Source organism: Adelges cooleyi, unplaced genomic scaffold (assembly GCF_023614345.1).
Source record: "Adelges cooleyi isolate 19-005CV unplaced genomic scaffold, UGA_ACOO_1.1 ACOO_flye_CR_arks_rails_tigmint_CR_PRNA_376, whole genome shotgun sequence".
Taxonomy (NCBI): Eukaryota; Metazoa; Arthropoda; class Insecta; order Hemiptera; family Adelgidae; genus Adelges; species Adelges cooleyi.
In genome coordinates, this window is record NW_026096053.1 from 2459075 (window position 1) to 2483132 (window position 24058).

At 28.5% G+C, this 24058-nt stretch overlaps 6 protein-coding genes and 1 non-coding gene across 18 annotated transcripts; 2 read left to right on the top strand and 5 right to left on the bottom strand.

Annotated features, from left to right (window-relative positions):
- Window positions 1-1018: 1018 nt before the first annotated feature.
- On the bottom strand, window positions 1019-3895 carry LOC126840507 (uncharacterized). Its single transcript, XM_050576300.1, has 5 exons — window positions 3657-3895; window positions 3203-3299; window positions 2874-2965; window positions 1346-1493; window positions 1019-1237 (listed from the first exon to the last, which is right to left on the bottom strand). Exons 1-5 carry the CDS (start codon window positions 3720-3722, stop codon window positions 1077-1079), a joined length of 564 nt encoding a protein of 187 aa, XP_050432257.1. The 5' UTR covers window positions 3723-3895; the 3' UTR covers window positions 1019-1076.
- Window positions 3896-5424: 1529 nt separating this feature from the next.
- Window positions 5425-8665, bottom strand: LOC126840565 (uncharacterized). 3 transcript variants are annotated; one of them, XM_050576409.1, is made up of 5 exons: window positions 8434-8664; window positions 6848-7025; window positions 6540-6631; window positions 6205-6312; window positions 5427-5884 (listed from the first exon to the last, which is right to left on the bottom strand). In XM_050576409.1, the coding sequence occupies exons 1-5, from the start codon at window positions 8500-8502 to the stop codon at window positions 5618-5620; spliced, it is 714 nt and encodes a 237-aa protein (XP_050432366.1). In that variant the 5' UTR covers window positions 8503-8664; the 3' UTR covers window positions 5427-5617. The 3 variants fall into 3 exon arrangements, with proteins under 3 accessions (XP_050432368.1, XP_050432367.1, XP_050432366.1); XM_050576410.1 differs by lacking the exon at window positions 8434-8664 and having other exon boundaries at window positions 5426-5884; window positions 6704-6962; XM_050576411.1 differs by lacking the exons at window positions 6540-6631; window positions 6848-7025 and having other exon boundaries at window positions 5425-5884; window positions 8434-8665.
- A 159-nt stretch (window positions 8666-8824) lies between these two features.
- On the top strand, window positions 8825-11901 carry LOC126840564 (uncharacterized). Of its 4 annotated transcripts, none has more exons than XM_050576406.1 (6): window positions 8826-9176; window positions 9350-9442; window positions 9623-9785; window positions 10426-10517; window positions 10579-10698; window positions 10980-11893. In XM_050576406.1, exons 2-6 carry the CDS (start codon window positions 9374-9376, stop codon window positions 11211-11213), a joined length of 678 nt encoding a protein of 225 aa, XP_050432363.1. In that variant the 5' UTR covers window positions 8826-9176; window positions 9350-9373; the 3' UTR covers window positions 11214-11893. The 4 variants fall into 4 exon arrangements, with proteins under 4 accessions (XP_050432364.1, XP_050432363.1, XP_050432362.1 ...); XM_050576405.1 differs by having other exon boundaries at window positions 9623-9848; window positions 10980-11885; XM_050576407.1 differs by lacking the exon at window positions 10426-10517 and having other exon boundaries at window positions 8825-9176; window positions 9623-9848; window positions 10980-11182.
- A 152-nt stretch (window positions 11902-12053) lies between these two features.
- Window positions 12054-16873, bottom strand: LOC126840562 (uncharacterized). Of its 7 annotated transcripts, none has more exons than XM_050576399.1 (16): window positions 16596-16873; window positions 16418-16519; window positions 15899-15925; window positions 15590-15622; window positions 15458-15508; window positions 15330-15362; window positions 14987-15037; window positions 14663-14692; window positions 14398-14454; window positions 14283-14309; window positions 14107-14175; window positions 13787-13810; window positions 13627-13707; window positions 13127-13351; window positions 12357-12456; window positions 12055-12282 (listed from the first exon to the last, which is right to left on the bottom strand). In XM_050576399.1, exons 2-15 carry the CDS (start codon window positions 16503-16505, stop codon window positions 12392-12394), a joined length of 861 nt encoding a protein of 286 aa, XP_050432356.1. In that variant the 5' UTR covers window positions 16506-16519; window positions 16596-16873; the 3' UTR covers window positions 12055-12282; window positions 12357-12391. The 7 variants fall into 7 exon arrangements, with proteins under 7 accessions (XP_050432358.1, XP_050432356.1, XP_050432359.1 ...); XM_050576398.1 differs by having other exon boundaries at window positions 12056-12282; window positions 14984-15037; window positions 16652-16868; XM_050576397.1 differs by having other exon boundaries at window positions 12056-12282; window positions 14984-15037; window positions 16596-16868.
- A 353-nt stretch (window positions 16874-17226) lies between these two features.
- On the bottom strand, window positions 17227-19123 carry LOC126840663 (uncharacterized). The gene is made up of 4 exons (XM_050576548.1): window positions 18812-19123; window positions 18472-18540; window positions 17818-17907; window positions 17227-17560 (listed from the first exon to the last, which is right to left on the bottom strand). Exons 1-4 carry the CDS (start codon window positions 19121-19123, stop codon window positions 17483-17485), a joined length of 549 nt encoding a protein of 182 aa, XP_050432505.1. The 3' UTR covers window positions 17227-17482.
- Window positions 19124-21536: 2413 nt separating this feature from the next.
- On the bottom strand, window positions 21537-21625 carry Trnay-gua (transfer RNA tyrosine (anticodon GUA)). Its single transcript is given in 2 exon segments — window positions 21537-21572; window positions 21589-21625. It is a non-coding gene; the product is annotated as a tRNA-Tyr (tRNA).
- A 1267-nt stretch (window positions 21626-22892) lies between these two features.
- Window positions 22893-23806, top strand: LOC126840992 (cuticle protein 7-like). The gene is made up of 2 exons (XM_050577113.1): window positions 22893-22950; window positions 23198-23806. Exons 1-2 carry the CDS (start codon window positions 22936-22938, stop codon window positions 23777-23779), a joined length of 597 nt encoding a protein of 198 aa, XP_050433070.1. The 5' UTR covers window positions 22893-22935; the 3' UTR covers window positions 23780-23806.
- Window positions 23807-24058: the final 252 nt, after the last annotated feature.

Sequence of the window (24058 nt, forward strand, 5' to 3'; positions counted from 1 at the left end):
TTTGAATAATTTCATTTGTTTCTTTTTATGTGATTATTTAGAAACAATACATTATTTACTATTAAATTGAATAAACCTTTCCTATCCAAAAAGGTAGGGTCGTTTTAATCATTATATTCCTACTCAGAAATGTTTTAGGTTTTAATTTGTAAAATAAAAACACATTTCAAAAACCGCAGACATAAAAAATGAAATATGAGTAATATATGAAATGTATTTTTTATGTGCTTAAATTAACTTATTAATTGTTAGTACAGAATACAGTTATTGTTTAAAAGTGTATGCCACGCAGTTAAAATATATTTTTTAAATTGCAATATTTTATAATAATTTTTACAATGTTTTTACTGTTATGATATTGTAAAATCGTATTTTGATAGAAAATCAAAATTTAGTAACACAAATATTGTTGTGTGGAATATTTTGATAATAGAATTCTTTCTTTCTGAAGAACTATTTCAGTAGGTGTTTTAGAGTTATAGCTTTTCATATACTGAGATAATAGTATAAATTTCAATAATAATTATTATTAAAACAAAATATATTAAAACATTGTAATCATATTAATTTTTGTTTTTTTTTTGTCTATAGTGGTACAGATGCTACTTATCAATACAAACCAAGTGGTTTAATAATTTTAATTTTTCTTACTTAGTATTTGCTACGAGGATACTAAATAGCATTCATTTTGTTCAGTAATGTTTCATATTCAGTGATGCACAGTTGTAACAGGGCTAGAAGATAGGCAAGACGATGGACAAGTGATTTTAACGGCGATGAAACGTTTTGGAAACATTTTTTTGGCAGTCTGAAGTTTTTAGATAATAAACATTTTGTTTATCATAGTAAATGTATGCGGGTGCTCGGTCTGTGGAAATACGATCCAGGTAATATTTATAATTTGTAATTATAAATCTATAATTGAAGAAAAAAGTGTGTAAAATATCAGCTGCTTCTCGAAAACTACTGTCTTAGTAACTTCAAACTTGTCAGGACAAATCAAACATAAATCGGGGAGTTCGTATGAATACATTTCATTTATTTCATTTGCGTATATTTTTTTAAGGCTTGTAATTCTATGAATCTATAGTGTGAGACTCGTTTTCCCACTGTCTGTCTTCTCTATCGACTTGTTGAGTTATCATTTCGGAGCGCAATCTAGCGTAACTAGTCTCTTCCACCAGTTTTTCTTCCTTGTAAAAAGATTGGACCACCAAAAGCTGATACACCAATATCGCTATACATAGTCGCACAAATGTAAAAAAAAACACCATATTATATCGTCAAAAAATGTTGTTTGTAAATAATAATTTTGTTCAATTATTTGAAATATTGAACAATTTACCGTCAACGATCAGGAAACCCAAAACTACTCGAATCAGATTTTTATCAGTCATCGTGTTTCTGCATAAAACGTCAGCTTCGAAAAGGACCATCGTAACGATTTGCACATAACCGAATAAAAGCCACAGGTAAATTTTATGCGTTTCGTTCTGTTAAAAAATGTTTTAACGATTATTAACATGATTACAAGATAAGTTCACTTTGCAAATAATCAAGTATTGACAATTAATCATAGGCGTGCGCCGGGAGGTGCTAAAAGCAAAATTGATCACCTCACTCCTACTACTGAAAAAATCAATTCTTTTTTTATCTTTAAATATATAAATTAATTTTAGTTTGGTTCTAGAACATACCAGCGAAAGTACATAGTATAAAAGAAACATTTTGAACATTGGTTTTTTTCTGTGCATTATAATAAGCAGTTAAAAAAATGGTCCCCAAACATTATTTTAATGTCGCTTAAAAACACTTATAACAAATTCTCTAAAAACCAAAAGGTATTCTTTTTAAATGACTATAACTTGTTTAAACAATAATTTTACAGTTGATACCTACCTATATGTGTATAGAGAGATTGATTATAACTTAATTGTAAAGAAATCCACCCATTTTTTCGGAAATTAATTGCAATTTCGTTCTTTTTATCTTTTCGAAAACATTTTTTTGTTTATGTTATTTTACGTTGAATGAGTTAAAGATTTATTTATTTTAAGTATTTTACCTTGATAATCTTCGGGTGTATGTGTATCTAATATCTATATCTTTGATTTTCTGCTGACATTTCAAATAAATTTCAGAGTCGCTTTTAGAAGCGATACTCACCGTTCCACTGCTGCGGCCTGCGACTTAGTCTGGCTGTTTCGATGGTTTTCTACTGCCATGAAAAAATTGTCATGCCCACCGCTATATATGTTCTTTCCGCATTTTTTTAACTAAGCGGTTCGTTCATTTATTTTTGTAATATTTTGGCAATCTTTACATTTTGCTCTTCCTGTGCACAGCTCTAAAAGTTTTTGTATTATTCGTCCAACCATTCTATGATTTTTCAAGTGGCTTCTGCTGGAACCATTTTAAATAATGAAACCACATCGAAACTGACCAGGAAATGACGGCATACGAGTAGGTAAACAAGAATAACACAATGACTTATGACAGGTTAGGTCAAATTAATAAATAATAAATTACAGTTCCAAAAGGGAAAGAGCAAACTGCAAAATGTAAAGAATGCCAAAATACTAAATGACACCGCTTGGACGAGAAAACGTGGCGCAAGGACACATAAATCCGAAGATTTCCAAGTAAATAACATTATTATAATATTTCTAAATAATTATCTTCTTTTGGTAGTTTCCAGAGCTCAAATAATTTTTGATATTTAAATATTTACGTACTATCATGTAAAAAAACTTTTCAAAATAAAAAATCTTCTGAGGTTGCAATTAATTTTCCAAAAAAAAAAAAGGAATAGATCACTTAAGTTGATTATCCTGTATGTGTATAGCTACTGATAATTTATTTTGCTTGCATACCTTTAACGTTGCTTGTTTTAATCCAAAGTTAGCAAACGCCGAAACAGAACCGACGTTCATGAAAATTATTGTAATATTATCCATGAAAACGTCTGAAAAATATTTTGTTCATTTTTCAATAACTATTAATTTTTTTAATACTATATAAACTGATTTATTAAGTTGTATCTATAAAATTGGTCCAGTGGTTATAAAAAGTTATCGTGGACTCGGAAACAAAGTAGTATACATAATTATTAATTGTAAATTTAATTTTTTCTCAGCTCATCCTTATTGAATCTAAAATGTATTTACTGATATTATGTGGTAATTAGTTGATGTGTACTGACCATCTAAAGGTTTTCTCCAATTGTTGTTAATGTGGGAGTATCCATAATCCACAGAACGCTCCCACAAGTAGTATAAAATAAAAATCACCGATAAGACCTTAAAAATAATAACAATGAAAAAATGTACAAAGCAAAAAAAAAAATAGATTGTAATTTACATAAAAAAAACTGTAATTATATTGATGATTGATTTGTTGATGGCATATGTTGAGTCTAAATTATTTAAAATGAATAGACTAACTCTTAAGATTGTTGGGATCATATTTTAATAAAATAGGTAGGTATATTATAAAACAAATGACTATTACAATTTACACATAAATAAGATTTTTAAAAAAATGTTATTATTTATTATAAATTAAGTTTATAGGCTCAAGTACCAACGCATTTCTTCTCAATAATTATTAAAACAATAACATTATTTAATATATTATTAAAAACGATATATATTTACCAGATTAGTAATCGAAATAAAACCAACTCCTGTTTTCAACGGATAACCACAAAATTTCGAAAGCATGATTCGATCTATAATGATAATTTTTTTATACTTGATCGTATTTAAAAATTTAATTTAATTAAATCGTATTTAATATTGAAAAATATTGCGGGACAAGTAGTAGGTATAGCGGAATAAGTTTTTATTGTAGCGCACGTTTAGTGAGTTGTATTATTTTGTTCATAAGTCAATAGTGTTAATTATCTTTTTTTTTTACTAGATATAGGTTTATAGTACAACGACTATAAACGTCATGATAACCCACTATTTAATATTATTTTACCAGATAACATATTATTGTATATTGGATGTAATTCGACCTGACCAAAACGTCTTTTTGCTCATATTTCCCTTCTTTAATTTTTTTTGTTTAGATGATTTCAGTATTTTTCTATCGATTCTTTTTACCGACGTTGTTCGAAATTGCTGTCTAAGTAGACATAGTAAATTCGGTAGACTCTACGGTGTTTCCCGCTAAAGGCGGTTGCGAGCCGTGTTGTTGATCGGTTTAGGCCGGTTTGAAAAAATACGACAAACATAATCTCCAGTGCTTCCAGTGAATTCCTCCAGAGAATCCCTCCAGTGCCTCTCAAAAAACCAACACGACGTCCACGATTCTGAAGATAACAAATAATATCCTAAACGAAAACTTAACCTTGAAAAAGAACCAAGTTTCATTCCTAAAAAAGTCAACCTATCAAAGTCGGTGCATACTAGTTGTATCCTGAGGCTAGGTAGAAGCAAATTTTATGTACGAATTGCATCCTGATGGCCCCTTAATCACAACCCAAATCTTATCGTAACTTAAAAAGGTTGCACTAGTTGCATCCTTTTGTTGAGTGCTTTGGGGCACAATTGCAGTACCAATGGTTCCCAATAACGTGAAAAATACTTTTATAATGTATTAAAATGAAATATCTATTATAATAACTACATTTAAAAAATATTTTTATTGTAAAAATTATTTCAACTTTTAAAATAAAAGTGTTTAAATTTATAGCTAAATATTAAGTTAGGTTAGGTTAATTTTTTTTTACAAATACATAAAAATTGATATAATGTATGAAGATGAATTTTTCTAAAAACATAATAATAAATCTAATGGTGTAGTTATGTTTTGAACTAATACAAATTTCGAATTTTTATGAAAGGTAAATGTATTGTATATTGATAAAATATTCCAATACTGCACTAAGTATTTCTGTCAGCTATTTACTTTTCGTGGTTTAGTACTAACGATAATATCAGTTTATCAGTTTTCACTAAAAAAAAGAAAAATTCAATAACATTTTTATGTAGTTTTGGAGCCCCTGTTTCTTTAGCGGGATGCAACTAGTACCATCAAATATTTAATGATTTTTCGGATGCAACTCGTATACATACCTAAGTCTATGAGGTACCTACTGTAGGTTAACCTTTTTAGTTACAATAAAGATCCCATGCAATTTGTAGTTTCCCGGATGCAACTAGTATGCACCCACAAAGTAGTGATGTCTACATTGTACGAAATATTCGTTTTAATTACTCTGTTGAGGGATTCACATAAGTTTTACACACGTGGTCAATTAGTCATTAATTGCCATATGCGTTTTTTTTAAAAATCCATAGAAATAAAATGGTATACCTATGTATAAATAAAATTATGCTTACTTATTAAAAATTAAAAAATGAATAGTTTGTAATAAATAATAATTAATAAATAAATAATCACATATCTAATTGTTATACATAATAAAAGGGTCGATTTATCACCCAACAATTGTTATTACATTTTGATAATTTTTTTTCAGTAAGTACACGCATATTATAATTAATTAATTATGTTATGGCGCACATTAAATTCAACATCTATTAATGTATTCAAATATTATATAGGTATACAATTTTTTAGAGTATTTTTATCACCAATATTTGACTCATGGATTTTGCTGCATCGCCCTTACGAATATTGGAATTTCTTTGGTGTCGTCTTGTAAGGTTTCACTATCGTTTTCGGATTCTATTATAGAAGTATTGGAAACCGCAATTCGCACAGTCTTTGGTGGAATTTTGTTTTTCGGTAGGTACTTCCATTTCAACTGGACGAATGTATTCATTGAGGCTAGCTTTTCTTGATGATAAAACGATTGCACTACGTACAATTCGAAGCAAATCAAGCACAAATTTAAGATTCCCACAGGATCCTATATAACACAAAAAGACAATTACTATTATTATTAATAAATTTTTTTTTTTTTTTATTTAACCAAACAAAACAATAAGTGTTTGTGAGGTAGATGTGAAAATATATTATTAATATTGGACTCGGACTAATCACAAATAAATAGCAATACACTTTTGTATGAACATACACATGTTTAAATGTCTGTGTGTGATGTGTTTTATGTGTAAGACGGATTCGTGTTGTCAGCTAAAACATTTAAACTAATTGATAATGTCTGAAAACTGAAATTATACAAACTACACATTTAATTTATTTGAAACAAGTATAGTTTATACTTACGTATTTATTCAGAGTTCTGCTGAAAATTAATTTGACTTGAATTGCGACACTTTTTCCAAAGGTGGCGTAATACACAGTTAACCAAGCATAAACCATTTGTGGCGCTATCTAAAATATTAAATATTATGTAGCATCATTGTTAGTTTTGCAAAATTAGAATTTTAAGTAGGTATTTTATAAATTTTTCAGATGATTTTAAGTGTTACTGTTTATTTCATAATAGCGAATTTTAATTATTCAGTTGTACCATTAAATACCAAGTTAAAATAGTTTAAATACATGGTAAAATAGTTTATACCTAAACTATCTTTTGTGCTTAACGCATTCCAGCTTACTTTATAGGTGGCGTGGATCAGACTTAAGTTCAAAAAGAAGCTCATGCAATTCCACGCTACCAACAATATGTATATGTAATCCATGAATATTTCTGTTAATTCACAAACAAACGTATATTTTATTATTTTGTTTTACCATCTTACTTACTGTTTAAGTTTCCTACGTTTAAAAAATGTATGTAAAAACGTTACAATGTCACTTTTTTATGGAATTAAATTGCAAAAGAAAAAAATGTTCTCAAATGATGAATTGGAGTGATGCCGTGAAAGAATGTAAGTGTCCGCTCTAAACATTAAATAGTACTTAACATTCGGAATAATAATAATTTGGAAAGTTTTGGAATTATTCCAACATTGTAAATCCATTATCCTGGGTTGTGCTGTATAGTTAGATAATTGCTCATCGCAGTCTTGGTCGTAGGTTATCTGATCAAAATTATTTTGTCGGAGATTAAATTGAAAGATGAGCTTTATCACGATAATAAACTAAAGACAAAAAAAACAACAATATAATATTATAACTACAGTGCAATGCGAAAGTTTTTTTTTCAATTGTTTTACTACCCTACCAAAGAACAGTAATTTAAAAATATAAATTTTTTTTCTAGTTTAGATGTACAATTTTACAAGTAAGAATATTTTTTTGAGATTTAAAAAAAATAATTTATATGCTAAACTGTATAATAAATAATAACTAATAATACTGTACAACTCAATTTTAGAACAAGGACCAAAATGCATATATATATATATATATATATATTTAATTTCTTCGCTGGAATCCGAATCTGGCCTTAAACTTCTCTATCGCGTCTTGTTTTTTTTTAGCTTCGATGAGTAGCTAAGAAATTATTGTTTTTACAATGATGTGTTTGTATTATTATTATTTTGTATTTGTCGGACCCATGAAGTTTCGTGTAAAAACTCTATAAATCAGAAATCGTATCTAAAAGGTACTTTATTGGGCCAAATACTAAAATAAAACTTTTCCTTTCAAAATTGAGAAAAACTACACTTTATTCAACTTAAAATTACGGCGCTTTGTAATTTTGACCATTAGAAATTGGCATTAAAGCGATTTGATCACTTAAAGTAGTAATAATTTATTAAGACCTGTCACTTCCCACGTCCCAATATACTCCGTCCCCACTATGCTCCGACCCCAAAGTAGCGGATTTTTTTAAAAACTAGTCTCAAAATGAATGTAGAAATTTTTATTTTTTACACAATAGAAAGAAAATGATGATTGTTTTGTATGTTACTTACAACTTTGAGGGCGATTTAAAAAACAAATTGAGATGCTAGAAAAATTCTAAAGACAGATTCGCATTCAGCAAAAAAATGTACCTATTTTTGTTCCTGTTCCAAAAAATAATTCTTAACTGATGTAATATGTACTTATAATTGTTAAATGTAGATGTATTTAAAGTATTATTAAAACATCTGTGTTACAAATACGCGATTTTCCGTTAAAATTGTATTAATTCATTTATACAGTTTTAAAACTAATTTGAAAATTGTTATGCATAATTATATTTTCCTCTATATGTAGCCCAAAAAATACAATAAAATGAAATTGTTCGTAAAATAAATTTTTTTTAGCATGTAGAAACTATGCTACATAATGCATTAGATAGTTAAAAATTTACTTTTGTTTGTGCTTATAATAATTATCAAAATATATATTTACACTATTTTTAGAAAGAAATTTATGATGTTTAAAAAATATTTGTTTTTAGTTTGTTGTGTGGAGAATTGTGCTATTAAATATCATATTTTACACGTTTAAACCATTTCAAAATAGCGCCAAATAAAATTAATATTATTGTTAATGTTTTATTATTTATTTAAAATAATAGATTCATATTGATACTACTTTTATGTTTACGCTTACCAATTGTATTATAGCGATCCATTTGACGGCTGTTCGCAAATGGCAGCATCCAAAAAACGTTTTTAACATTATACACGGCTTATATGCTTAGTTGTGTACTGTATTTTAGCCCTAAAAAATTGCTTTGATGTACATTCAAAAAACTGTGTTCGTAATATCAACTGAAAATATAGTTTAGGTATGGATTCTGAAATTGATTAACTAGTCTACTGATTTATCAATTATCATGTTGATAAATGATGCAATGTAAATGATATTATAACAGAGTTTGTGTTTTACGTGATTACACGAACTATGGACTTTGGCCAAGGGCAAAATAATAGATAATAATATTATAATACAATTTAAATGTATTATGTTTTATAGATAATAAAAAACATAGACATATAATTTGACTGATGTTATTTAGATGGACGTTTGGTTGTTTTTTTAATAAATCTATGCAAGAATACTCAACACTTTGTACTCATTCCTTTTTCTTTTTTTTTGTACAATATAATTTTACCATTACGTTAATAATTATAAAATCATAAATTGTACGTTACCTCAGCCTATGGAATAACTTCTTACTTTCACGAAAAATCTGTTTCCTTTTTTTTCGAAGAAGAATATAAAACAACCTTTAAGAACAAAATGCCGAATTTTCATCACTGATACATATAAAATACATAACAATTAATTAACAACAGTTTGACAGCTCAATCAATAAAAGTAAACCTATAATTAATCCGGAGTATAAAAAGGTAAGTAAATAGTGTTAAAATATTCAATATAAAAAATAATTAAAACCTAAATAGTAGATACTGAGTACTCTGCTTAAAAAACGTATTTTACTTATAAAACGTGACATTTGTACAGTGTCATACATACTTACTTAAAAACGAATTTATAAAAATGTTTTTTTCCACATTTTTAGATTTCTCTATCAAATGCAACCACAATGTTAAAGTCATTTTATGGTTGTTGCCCTTTAAGAAACGGTGTCGGCATAATAGCCATTTTTAATTTTGTAAGTTTTTTTGTTTCTTAATGGATTTTGTTTTAGTATAGTAAAAACAAACATTTTAATTATTTTTGAAAATTTAAAAAAAAAATTAATTTTATTCTAAAAGTAATTATGACATTTTGAGGAAACGGTTTTAAAACGTTATATAAATAATTTTGTAGACAAAATATTGTTTGTTTTTAGATATGGAACGCATATTCAATTATCTACCGTTCCTTCCAATACATTATCATCATTACATCTTACAATAATAGAGATTTTGAAACTTTTTATAATGACACAGAGACGATTGACAACGACCCCGTAGAAACCTCGACTGAAAAATCTGACATTTGGGCGAATTCAAGTAATTTTCATGATATGCAACCGTTAGTTGAGGATAACGAATACGATGCACCGATAATGAGTGGTGTGTATTAAGAACGTTACCTTACGTTCAAACATTTTTTATACATTGTGTGTTATCAGTTTTGTCCAAAACCGTCTCACAACTACGTAATTAATAAAAGTCAATATACTTATTTTCCCCCAAAACCTATTAAACGTACGTATTTCAAATTTTGAGTACATTTTAGTACTTTTTGTTTAAGTAGAACTTCTTTTGAATTGTTAAAATTGACCAATATTTAAAACAATAAACTTTTTTTTGTCTTATGTGATTGATCTGAAGTACTAATGTTCACTATTCTAAGAATACTGCACTTTCTTTTCCAAAACCTTCTTAACGCTAAACTTAAACTCTTCATTATTTTGTTATTTTCCCCCATTCTTACCTCTTTTGTGTTAATTTACCTACTTCATAACAATACTAAATAGTATTATCCTCGAACCATAGACGCAAAGGCGCATCTCTCTGTAAATATGGACTTAACTATAGATATTTAACAATTCTGACGAGTGACGCGTCAAGGCCTAGGAGAATGTTCTATCTCAAAATAATATATCATAATTCATAACTGACAATAATATCTGCTTTTGTCTTACAGATATATTTACGGACTATGCATTCTTAGTCTTAATAGGTTGGATATTCTTGGAGTTAGTCGTGAACGTCGACTTGAAAAAATCGACATTCGCGGTGAATATAAAATCACTCAATGTAGGTTTAACATTTATTTTTCTGACGTATTTTTTTAAAGCATGCCCCGCACAAAATTTATGCTTGGCTGATGGTTTATGGAGCAAACGCGACATTTATGCTAGTAATATTCACAGACAATGTTTTGAGGGCCGACAGTTGGATAACAGAAGTACCAATAGTAAGTTGCGGAAAATTTAATCAAATTAAAAATTATTATAACTAAAAAAAATCGAATAACGATTTGATTGACATGAAAAAAATAATATTTTACTCGAATATTTTTTTAACAACTAATAGAATAAATTGTTATTCGATCAAATATAACAATTAGTTAAAATTATTTGAAATTTCATTTTTTTTTTTTAACTGGTAAACTGAGTTGGAAGGCATGTTGAAAATACTTACTTTTGATAAATTCTACGTAAAACAAAAATAATTTTGACATTACATTTTTTTTAGGGTTCCATTTTGCAAACATCGATTATAACTTTGGAGTTATTGGCCGTGTATTCGTATTACAGGCAAGAGATGAAAACGTCAGCTAGTAATTTCGTACAACTTAAATGGCAGTACATATCGAAGGGACGAGTGCTTTCCAAAGGTACGGATTACGCCACTGCTTCTACGTTTGCGGCGGAAATCTCTGATAAGAGCCGGAAAACAATGCCCTATGTGATCAACATTCAACAATAACTTAGGAAATTATATAATACATTTTCATGTTTATCATAATAATATTTTTTTGGGTGATGTATATTGAATGTTTATTATTTGTAATGAATTTAATATGTTTGCTGAAAAACACAATTTAAATGGATTGCTAAAATCTAGAATTGACAACACGTGGACACGCTAATAATACTGCTACTTGTATATAGTAATACTGCTAATGAGTATCTTGATTAAAGTTATGGCTGGCTTTAATGGAAAGACAAATTTTTATTGGTTTTTTTATTTTTAACTTAAAATATACATTATTTAAAAAAAAAATTTTTTTTTTAATATCCTTCTAAACCATACAAAAAGGGTCGGCCATCTAAATCCTTTTTTACAGCTAGTTCTATGTTATGGAAGATAAAATTGGTTTTCCCTTTATAGCATAGTGGTTTTTATTCTGAAATCACCTAAAACATATCTACTTCAAACAAATACTAAAGCATTATTAAATGTTGCACATTTGATGAAGTTGCTGTAGCACAACTTAATAAAAGCAGCCAGCAGTGGTCAAATATAACCAATTATCGGGCTACAGTATTGAATCCCAGTTATTTAGGGCCGTAAACAAATATCTTTGAGTTTTGACCCTTTATTTCTTCTAGCGGAGTTTCTTGTAAAATTTTGAAATGTATTCTTATGCCTAGTAAGTAAATATAAAATTAAAACTCGGGTTCAATATTTTTTTATAACATAAGATAAGTAGTACACTGTCATTAAGCAGCCTTAATAATATTTACAATTTGTATTGCTAATATTTAGTAAAACAATTATGGGTAATGCTATCTACTATAATTTTTTAATACTTAATAAGTACTGACGAAGAACAAACAATCTTTCATAATGCAGCTTTATTTTAATATTATAAAAAAAAACAACCCCTTTGCTGCTCTGCATCGAAGCTAAAAATGATCTTAACTATTTAATTCTTATTATTATTTAAACATGTTAAATGTTAAAACATAAATTCTTGATTTACATAAAATATTTAAATTAAATAAACTTTTAGTGTTACAATGCAAGAAACAAATATCCTACTCTTCCGTACCTGAAACACAACATGAGACATTTATTAAAACATTATTACCATCTAAAAATATCTTATATCTTGTATATATATACAAAAGGGGTGCAAAAATGTGATTAATTCAGACAAATCATCTGTAATGTATCCATTGTATTACATAATTACCTTCTGTTATCTCTGATGTGCTGGCCTCGCCTAAAACAATTTATAAGTACTTTAAAATCTGACATTATAGTGTTAATGTACTACATAATTAAATAAAATACAAATATTTGAAGTACAACACACCTAAATCATTAATATTTACCCCCTTGATTTTAACTCATATATATACATATATTTTTTTTTGTGTGCGTTTACATTAAGTAATATAAAAAAGCATTAACAATTATAGCTTTAAAGTAGGTTTTGGCGAACGTGAAACCGTATTATAAATACGTTTATTATGACATACATTTTATATACCTCTTTCAAACTAATAGAAAATAAATGGATATTATTAATTTGCACTAACTACATTCTAGGCTTTCAAATGTATATTTTTCTAGAAAAGCTCCACCAATTATTTGGGAAGTTATTTGAAAAACTGTAAATAAAATTTTACCACATAAAAATGCACCATTAGGAAAAATGGTTCCCCACTATTGTCAGCTATTTTTTCAATAACAAATTAAATTTACGAACACGACTCCGTTATGTATATGAGTGTCCGTTATTTATTCGTTCATTTAATAACGACTCAATTACATTTTTACTCATGAAAAGGTTTATGAGCGGTATAGGGGAAAAAAGGCAGCTTGTGCAAATAGCTATTGCCGTTTTAAACTTTCTATTTAAATGCTAGACTCTGAATTTTCAAAATCACCTGTAGTCAATTCGATTGGCTCATATTCGCCATCACTATTATTTTCATCGATGTAGTCAGAAGAAATCGTGATTGTCTTCTCACAATGTTGTTTCATACTAATCCGACAAATGTCCCCATCACATTTAGCTGTATAATTGAACCAATCTGGTAGTGCGTCTAAAGTTTTTCGTAAACCCAGCAATATGCATTTCGTTGAATCCGGTTTACACATTTGTATATTTTCTATAATTAACAAATTTTTTGTCAAAAAAAGCTATTGTTTAAAAACCCGTTACTGGTTAGTTCATTTATTAGGTTATTTACGTGTTGTAATATTAATTATATATTAAAAAACTGTAAAATAATCAAAATACTATACAGTTATTTAAACTATGTTTAATTTGTATTTCTCGTTGTAACTATGTAGTCAGTAGTAGTTATTATCAGTTACTGGTTTTAGGTAAACACAATAATTAAACAAAATATAAAAAAACATTAAATTAAATTTTAAAGTTTACTTCTATTTCCCATTTCTTTATTTATGTAATCATATAATACTTCTTTGCGTTCTGCCACGGCACTATCGTACTCGATTTTATCTTCATAAGAACATATTATTATAATCGAAAAAGTTAGTTTAATTTTAAAGAAAACATTGCATAGTTTGATTATATTTACCTGCCGGCCTTTGCCTTTTTTTTTCTGTAATTTTTTAACAATGTGTATGTATATTATATATATATATATATATATATATATATATTATATTATTTATAAATTATAATTATTATAAGATACTGTGTGAAATTGTACATTATTGCTCTTACTCTTGCGTTAATTTAATAACTCAATTAATTAAATTAAATTAAAAATAAAACGAAATTTGAAGAAAAAAATGTATATATTGGATGTTTTACAGATAGCATATTCGACTATTTAATTATTTGGAATAGAAACATTGTTTTTAGTAAACATCAAGCCTTAATTAAAGCACGTACTATTATTAATTTCCTCGGAGTATAGTTTTCTACGATCCTTCATATTCAAATTCCGTATATCTGTATCGACTAAAAATAAAATTAGCTTGTGGAATTATTTCGATCATTATTCGCTTTTATTATGTCAAAAAAATAAATTATAATGTTAAAATACTAAATAAACAAACAAACATTACGTCTTTTAAATAGGTTATTGTTGAAACCTGAAAATAAAATTACAATAATTGTATATTAATCATATTTGATGGGGTATGAGAAATATATAAAAGATACTTATAAATATATTAGTACCCGCAACTTTTTGAATTTTCGATTCTCTGTTTAATCTATCCAATGCGGGTTCATTTTCTGAAATAAACGATTTGTATCTGACATATTATTCTACTATTTCCATTTTCAATATATTATGAAAAAGGTCTGTTAAACCAAATTGTATACATAATATTAGGATGTGCAGCCAGACTATATGAGTACAGACTATATCAGTATTAATGCATCTAAGAAAATATACATGTAAGAATGTTATTAAATATTTTTAAAAAAATAATCATATTACCAGTTGGGATAAGAGTCCTAGCAAATATTCCTGCGAAAATATATGTATAGTATTATTAAAAATAACCGATAAGCTATATTAATTAATAACATAGAAGATACGAATTATTATATTAATCTAGGATTTCCGATATAAAAATAACGTTATTTCGGCAGAGCCCAGAGGTATTATTATAATATTGTATTGAGCCATACTAAGATATAAAAAAAAGGTGTTGACTCTATTTATAACAAAAAAAAAAATTAACAACTATAAGGTTTAGGACATAACTTTTTTTCGATTGGAGATATGCATTTAAACTTAGAATAATTATATACAAACCACTTTTTCCCTGACAATCTTTAACCAAACGATTAGTAATCTCCTCAATTTTGTCTATAAAAGTAAGGCATTTTAAAAATAATGTATAATGGCAATTGGACTATACAAAAAAAGGTACAACTGTGTTGGTGTTGTTTAAATTTGTCAAAAAATGTCTTGTTCAAAAATATTATTTCGTGTATGGTAATAAGAAAATCTGTTTTAAATATTATAGTTCCCATGTAGAAATATTACAATCATTGTACTAATATTGAGACAAATATTAAAAAATATAATTTTTTACAGCATTATGTTATTAAACTATTATTTATTATTATCATCAACGTGTGGATAAATTATAGTTTACCTTCTTTTGGTATAAGATTTTTGAAATCGAAGTCTAAAACAGAAGTAATATGCTATGCAATTATGACTAGTCGTCAAATCTCAAATCTATAACAAGTTTACTTGTCGAATAAAAAACTAATAACAAACCATATCGTCTTAACTCGTGTTCCTTGAGTTTTCCGTTCCAATTTGTATCGGCTATAAATTTCAATTATGTTTTAAATATGGTTAATATTAGTTAAGGTGATTAAAAAATAAGATAAAATATATTTTATTTACTCTTCGTTACTGTTAAAGCTTTAAGCATGATATCTGAAACAAGCCGTTCAATTAGTTATTTAAACCTATAAATTATAAAATATGTTATCTATATAAGTGTTAACTGTTAAGTATGTACGATGGTAAATATATTTTATTTTATTTCTTCTTACTGATCGTAACATTAGGTACAGAAACTCTCCTTAACATGGGGCTGTACTCAACAATTTGTTTAATTGGTGGATGTATTGACATTGAGAATATAACACCACCCTGTCCCCCCCTCAACTAAGACACTGACATTAATAACAATAGTAACGCACAACTTACTTGCTTTAATAATTTCGTCTAAGCAAGCTGAAACAAAGAAATAATTTCATAATCTCTAAAATAATTGAGGGTATTTGATGATGTTAAAGTAAATATTTAACTTGGTTATGTACAATAAACTTATTAGTAAATATCAAACTTTAATAAAACAAACGTTTGAAAAAAAATACCTTAACATTATGAAATAATTTAATTTTTAGGAAACTTAACAATATTTGAATTCCCGTCTGAATATTTTTTTAAAAATAATTTTAGAGTATTATATTTTTTAAATATATCGTCGTTGCCGCGAAAAAGTCTAATGTGTTAGACTAATTGTTCAGGAGACACTAAAACGTATAAAACGATTTATAGCTGGTAATACATAAGTTTTATTTTGTATTTTCCATTTATTCTACAATGGAGATAGTACGTTATATGATAGCTTATTTTTGTCTGTATCCAGGGATACCAAAACCTCAAAATCATAAAACTGGCACATGGGTGGTTTTTTTCGCGACAACGACCGTAGATATTTACCTTGAGTTACTCCTCCAAAACTTATTTTTACGAGAAAGACAGATGAAATTATCAGTTGGAGTATACATAAAGTCGTGTGGTTCTTCATTGTAAGACGTTGCACTGAAAAAATTATGAAAATATATTAATTTATATTTACAATGCATTTTTTTTTCAATTGTAATCAATATAATATAACCCTTTTTTTTAAATCTAAGTAGTTAGTTTTTTTTTTTAAATTGCGTAAAACTTTACCGATGTCAGAAATAGATTGCGAATGGAAGTGATTCTTAAAATTGTAGATAACGAGAATATTGAGATAGATGTGTAGAGTGATGTAAAAACGATATATATAAATAGATAATTTAAATATAGATTTACAGACAGTCAAAGTAAATCAAATTATGGATACAAAAAAAAGTCACGAGTGTTTGTGAGTTATTCTTATTAACTTCTTATAATTTGTATAATATATCATCTTAACAAAATGTAAAAAAGACAATTTCTATCGCTTATGGGAGAAAAATACAAATGTGTTGTAATTTATTGTTTGAATACAACTTAAATAATATCTATTTTTAGTTTTTTTTTTATAGTTTCTGTAAATACAATACCAAGTGTGCTGTGTGATATATAAATAATATTGTAAACAAGTAATAACAAATATCTGTCGAAATCACTAAAAACTATTAGTCACAAAGTCGTTATTAAAAAAAAATGTTTCGTAGCTATAACTGTATAAATATATTTAATAATATTATACATTATTTATGATCACAGTTTCTATGCAGACAACTGACAAAACATCATATACATCTACATATTATTATTTATTATTATAAATATTGTTTGCCAAGATGAACGAAGTGGTAGACGAAATGCCTGGTGATCCATGAAAACCTCTTATTTTTATATTACTGTGCCAAATATTATAGTAAATCAAACCAAATTTGATGGTTTGGATGGCCTATTATACTGTGTTGAAATGTTTTTTAACGCGATTATAATTTTTGCATCAATGTGAAGTCAATACACTTGGCCCGTGGCCGCATAATTAACTTAAATGTAGTGACCGTACAGATAATTTTAATTTATAAATATTTGTTTGATGTTCGGTGACAATTGTATTACTACAATAATGTAAGTGGCCAAAGACATTGTGATCTGAAATAAATAAATATTAAATACAGTATAATATATCAAGGAACGTCTAACAGTATGGCTTAATGTAAATGTATTATAACATATTATTATAAGTTATATGAGTTATAACGATACAGTTTGGGTACATACAATTTAGCAAATGGTAAAAGGCGTACACAAATTACGAAATGTTCTATTAATTTCAATAAAGTGTTGTACGCAATGTAAAATATAAAAACATAAAAATTTCAATTGTTTAAATAAAAGTCTATTCTTACGGAGGATAAAATAGTTTTGTTCACTTTAAAAAGTCCACATGCCGTGACTTCTGTATTGGAACATTGCACTTGAGTCATGAACAGCATTATCTAATCGCAAAACATATAATAATATTAAAATTGTCAAAACCCGAAAAGTTCTTTGAGTTGTATTGGAAGTATTTACTATTTCCGTTAAAATACAAAAGATATTGTAGATTATTTAAAAAATAAACAGTTTCACTGTGTTTTTTATAAACATTTAAAAAATATATATATACATTGAGTGAAAATGAATAACGTTCAATACATTTTTATTCGAATCGTTTTCGAATTGTTGTGAAGGGGTTAAAAAAATGGTAACATATTTGTAATCTGAATAATGATTATGATTAACTATAAAAAATAAAATATCGTATCTATGGACGGATTTCATTTTATTTTTTTGTTAAGCTTATTATTTTAACCATGGGGCTAAAAGGCCATTAGAAAATTAGTTAGATATGTTAGAAAAATTATGAAGATGTAGGTAAACGCTTAAAAAAAATTTTCGAAAAAAACCGGCCTTTTAACAAAAAAAAAACAAAGTGACTTTGTGTTTATTTGTAATTTGTATAAAAGTGGACGCTTTCCGTTCCCCTTAATTTATGAGTTTATACTCGGGAAATTATATACCTGAGTAGAGTGACATCTTGGTAGTTTCCATATAGGTATACTTCTTAAGCTTGTTATAATATCTTTGCTCTAAAGACAAGAAGACGTATTAATAACACAACAATATTAACTGCCAACTGGTAACTGGTATTAGAATAGATTAAAATTAGATAAGGTTGAGTGGCAAAACCCCTAATAATGATTAAATTATCATTTTTACTTGTGTGCCTACTAATATTTTATTGGTTTGTAACGTGTAATCATATTTTAATGAGTAGACGTTAAAAAGCTTGCTATGAAATTTTACCTTAATGTAACAAATAATAATACTATAAAAACAATACTTCAATACTGCATTTACGGATTCGGTGACTTTGTCGGACAGATAAGCTATCAGATACACGCCGATCCAACTGTGGACTATGAACATCAGTGGTTGCAGTGCTTTAACGTTATTGGCCGTGTCCAAGTTACTGGACATGGATTCCGGGTGATACGTCATGAAATAGAACCGAGCTAAATGCTCGAGGAACACGCAAAACAAGTAACTGACCAGTTGGGGTCCGAACGCCAAGCTCAAGTCCTTGACGATGTCGCAAAGCTGAGAGTGCGCCAGTCTCTCGGACTCCAACGTCTGATGCGAGACCGGCGAACCGTCGGCCAGTGATTGCATCACGTCAGTGTGCCATCGCTCGCCCAACGTTCGAAATCGACAATAAACATGATAGCAGAGGAACAGGTATATAAGCGGGAACAGCGAACTCCAGTATCTGCAATACAGACGGCATGCGTCAACGTGTCAGTATGTACAACGACATATGATTACAACAAAGTGAAATTTGTTTTTGTTTTACCGGAAAAACACGTAGTAGAGATTCGTCAAGGAAAATCCGTTGTAAGCGATGTCCGCAACGCTGCAGGCTATCACGCTGATCACGAAAAGCCAATAAACCAACAGCAAGTACCGCTGTCCGGCCGTGCGATTGCTTTGTTTCGGGTATTTATGCTGCTCGTCGTACCTGTGTATTTTGTTCACGATGTCCGGCGTACGTTTGTCGGCATGTATCGACGAGGACAACCGGCCGACTTCCCGAAAACAAGTGACGAACGTCCAAAACCATATTGTACGCGATCGATAACTTACAGCGTTCGCAAGACAAATGCTCATGAATATCGTGAATCCTATCTGCTCATCACGCATAACAATGTATCAATATTAAATTGTATTTTAAAAATTACAATTCATATACTTATAATGTTATTACTTGTGATATAGACAAATTTTCAGACCTTGAGTCGTAAAACTACACCTAATAAAACGAAATAACTGAAAAGTCTCTAGGAAAGAATTAAGAATAATATTCTCTAGGGTTTTTCCAATGTATATCAGTAGTACTAGAACTAAACAATATCCCATACAACAAGTTTGGGCTATTTTTAAAAAAAAAGTTATAGCGTGCCGTAATTATAAAATAAAAAATATGCAAATTTGTAGTTTTTTTTTCAACTTTAAACGGAAAAGAGTGATATTTTGTAATTTTTGGCTTTAATTTTACATTTCAGACACGATTCCTAATCTAAATGAAGAAATTGTTCCTGCGATTTAGGACATATCTGGGATCCAAACACAAAAATAAAATAAAAACTCATAATTGTATAAAACATGGAATAAAACAATTTTTTTAAAGGCTAATAAGAAAAGAATTAAGAAAACATACTAAAATTGACAATATTACCGTCAACTATTGTCTTGTCTTTTGTCGAATCGTAACAAAAAAATAGTTTAGTTTGTCAAATAAGTACACGCTTTTTCGAACAATATTATTTGAAAATTTTCGAATACAACATTTTGTTATTGTTTCAATTAAAACGTTATTCGATTTGTCTTAGTTATACATGCATTCGTTACTTGCAAAATGAGTGTTAATGAAAAATCAATCACACAAATATTTAATATTATAAAATATATAATATACATACAATCGGAAGAAGTGCGTGCCATCCCCATTGAAATGTCGGCTGGCCTGAAAAAACGTTTTTCATACTAGTAAAACCAAATATTTTGTATGAAATTAGCGACGGCCTGGCGTCATCATAAATATCACGCTTCTGCATAGTATGCGTAATTGCTAAAAACTCTATTATTTATGATAAAATAACTATATGATTGTTTTAATATTTAAAACAACGTAAGTCATAGAAAATACGATAGAGACGTAAACAGATAATTTGCAGCAAGTACGGACAAGACATGAAGTTTGCTGTTGGCATGTATAAAAGTGTATTGTTGTATAGTAAAACCATTATAATTTTTATGTAAAACTATATTTGTTTTAAATAATTTAAGCGTGTGTAGGGACTAAAATATAGGTTTAATGTCGCGACGAAATACATGAGATAATATCTGTCCAATTAAATTCACCATCAGTTCAAGGCTACTAGCGTTAATGACATATTTAAGCGCTATAAACCAGAAGGGTATAATTAATGGATGATGTCAAATTGTGTTCCTTATCATTGTTTCATCTATGGAATAAAAAATAGAAAGGATATTTTGTTTCCAAATCATCAAAACTAAATTTTATGAGTAAAAAAAAAACATAATACTTACTATTTTCTATTCGAGATTATCCCAGATGGATTTTATAATACTATACAAATGAATCATATATTTTTACTCTTAACGGATAAAATTAAGTACTTATACTAATTATTATTATGCCACTTTTTAATAACTTTCACCAAATGTATAAATTGTATATAATATTTAAACTAATATATAAAAAATGTATTTAATTATATTAGGCATAATACATTGTAATACATAATAATAATAATACTAATGGCTTACGTAGTTCTTATTATTACTGTTATATGTATTAGTGCATGTGTATAATATACTAATAAAAACAGTTTTCTTTTAAAACATCTGAAATTCGAAATTCATTATATTAAAACTGAAAGATGTGCTATTTAACGAATAATTGTAATAGAATTCCACGTGCATATAATTCATAGTGTTCAGTTCTCTGTGTTTTACATAAATAAAAATATTTTTAAGTAGCAGGTCTGTCTAAAAAAATACTTCCTTCGGGCCGGATTTGAACCAGCGACCTATGGATATCTATGCATTAAACACTACAGTCCACCGCTCTACCAACTGAGCTACCGAAGGTTGGTTAATATCGATTAATATTAGAGTATTTAAACAAACAACTTATGGAATATGACCGTTATTGCTTTCACTAGGGACTATATACACATGCAACAACATTCTCCCTCGAGGGTAAAATACGACTATATTAAAACAGGCGTCAAGATTCGGCAACCACAATGGCGTCCATGCAATTTTAAGTGTATCTGTAGATTGTGCATAAGTCCATAAAACCAGAGCAATAAAACAGGACTCACAATCAGTTTACTGAATAATTTCACTCTAACCGTTTTTAGATCTATATTTAGTTTTCAGCACTTTGTTTGCTTCTGGTATATTTAATCTTTTATGTTACAATTCTGTTTTTCCTATTTAAAAAACTAAAAAAATAATTGAAAAATTCAACCGGACCGGAACCGAAAACACCATTAAGGTTTCAGTTCTCGACTAGATTTAAACGATAAAAATATGCAATAAATAAAGCCACGAGAACAAAAAAAAATGGCGAGGAAGCCCTGAAATTGATTTGAGCCAATACATCTCAATACTCACCAGAATTCAGATAAGGATATCGTTTATGATCTATTAAATTGAAAATGTTTGTACACAAATTAGCATAAAATTAATAGGACAGTTATGGCTGTCATATTTTGCACCACAGCAACATCATTAGCTCTGACATTTTTTCTTAATGACCTCAAGAGTGGATTATCGGTTGTAATGGTCGTGTTTTGCCATCAGACTTCTTTTTGACATTCTTGTCAAAACAATAGTGTTTCGAAGTACACGTGAAAAAATCAAACAAATATAATTTCATTGAAAGAGCACTCGTAAAGTACTGAATTAATGGGTTTAATTTCTGCTATTCGTTGCCAGTTGATAAACAATTCTAATATATTTACATGATATCGACAATCGTCAATCTAATTTAACTATTTAATCGAAATAAGGCCGTGTTAAAAAGTAAGTTGTGTTTTATGCTACGGCATAAAATATTGTAAAACATGTTCTACGATATTGCCCAATGTCCATTTCTATTATATCATAATTTAAAAAGTGTGCCTTTAGTGATACTATTAAATATAGTTTTGCTCCCAGTTTTGAAAAATACCTGTTATTATAAACAATAGAATTGGAAGGTCGACTGGATTTTAATTAGTTTTGAATAGTCTACATTTGTTTTTTACAATAAGTATATAAGCTATAAACGCTTTACGGAGTGTTTATTATACATATATTAATTATTAAACATCATTCTGTATTTTTTTTTTTTTTTAATAAAATCACAAGTTATTCCAAAAGGCAAAAGCGCAGTTTATACTTAAACAGTCATGCGGTTTATTAAAGTAAGTACAAATATTTTTCAAACATTAAATTCCCTATTTTATTTTATGTATATCATACACTTTATAATGGTGATTGGTAATCGATTAGATATTATTATATTGAACTATTATACTATGCAGATGTAAATCGCCGTTTAAAATAAAAATAAATAAATTATCATCAATAAAAAAAATTTATTTTAAGCAAGTGCCAAAATACACTTAGTGTATTTTGTCAATTATGAATGGTGGATTTTTTTTTTTTTAGGCATTTTTGTTTATGACGGCGAGCGTTGGCATCGTCGTAGCCGATGACTTATCCAACTCGAAGTTCGCCTATTCGGTAAGCGACTCGAAAACCGGAGACCAGAAGGACCAAGAGGAAACCAGATCAGGTAACTCGGTCACCGGTTATTACCGTACACTTGATGCTGATGGTTTTGTGAGGATAGTCAACTATAAGGCGGACGAGGCTAATGGGTTTGTCGCCGAAGTGAAACGCGAACCGGCCGCCAAAGCCGAGGCAATACCTCACAGCGTCCAGGCTGTTCCCAGACTCAACGACGTTGCACCGGTCATCCCGAGAGTGGCGTCCTCTCCATACAGCATCCAGGCTGTGCCAAATTTACATTCGGCCATACCTTTCGTCGCCAAGTCAGCGGCCGCGGTGTCCGCTCCGAACGCACCACCGGCAAGCGCTCCATACTACAACGGATTTGCCTCTTACGTCCCACAGCAGCCCGCCCAGAGTTACTATGGTCCACAAGTCGTATACAATTACCACGGATCGTCGGCGCAAAGTGCGGGATCACAGGCCACTTATTCTTACATAAATCAATGGAGTAACTAAAGAGGTCACGTACACATTACCTAGGCTAAAATTATAATGCAACAGTGATTAGCTTTAAATAGTAAACAATTTTAAATAAATAAAACATTTTTTTTGTTAACAAAATACTACAGCTGTTATTATTAATTTGTGCAATAAGTACCTAGTTTTAATGGTTCGAGAAAAAAATATGTAATTCAAAAAATAAAGTGTGCTGATATCTCTAATGAGTAACAAGAGAAGGAATTTTAAACAATTTCCTTACAAAAAAAAAAATTGTCAAGCAACAGTTGATAACAA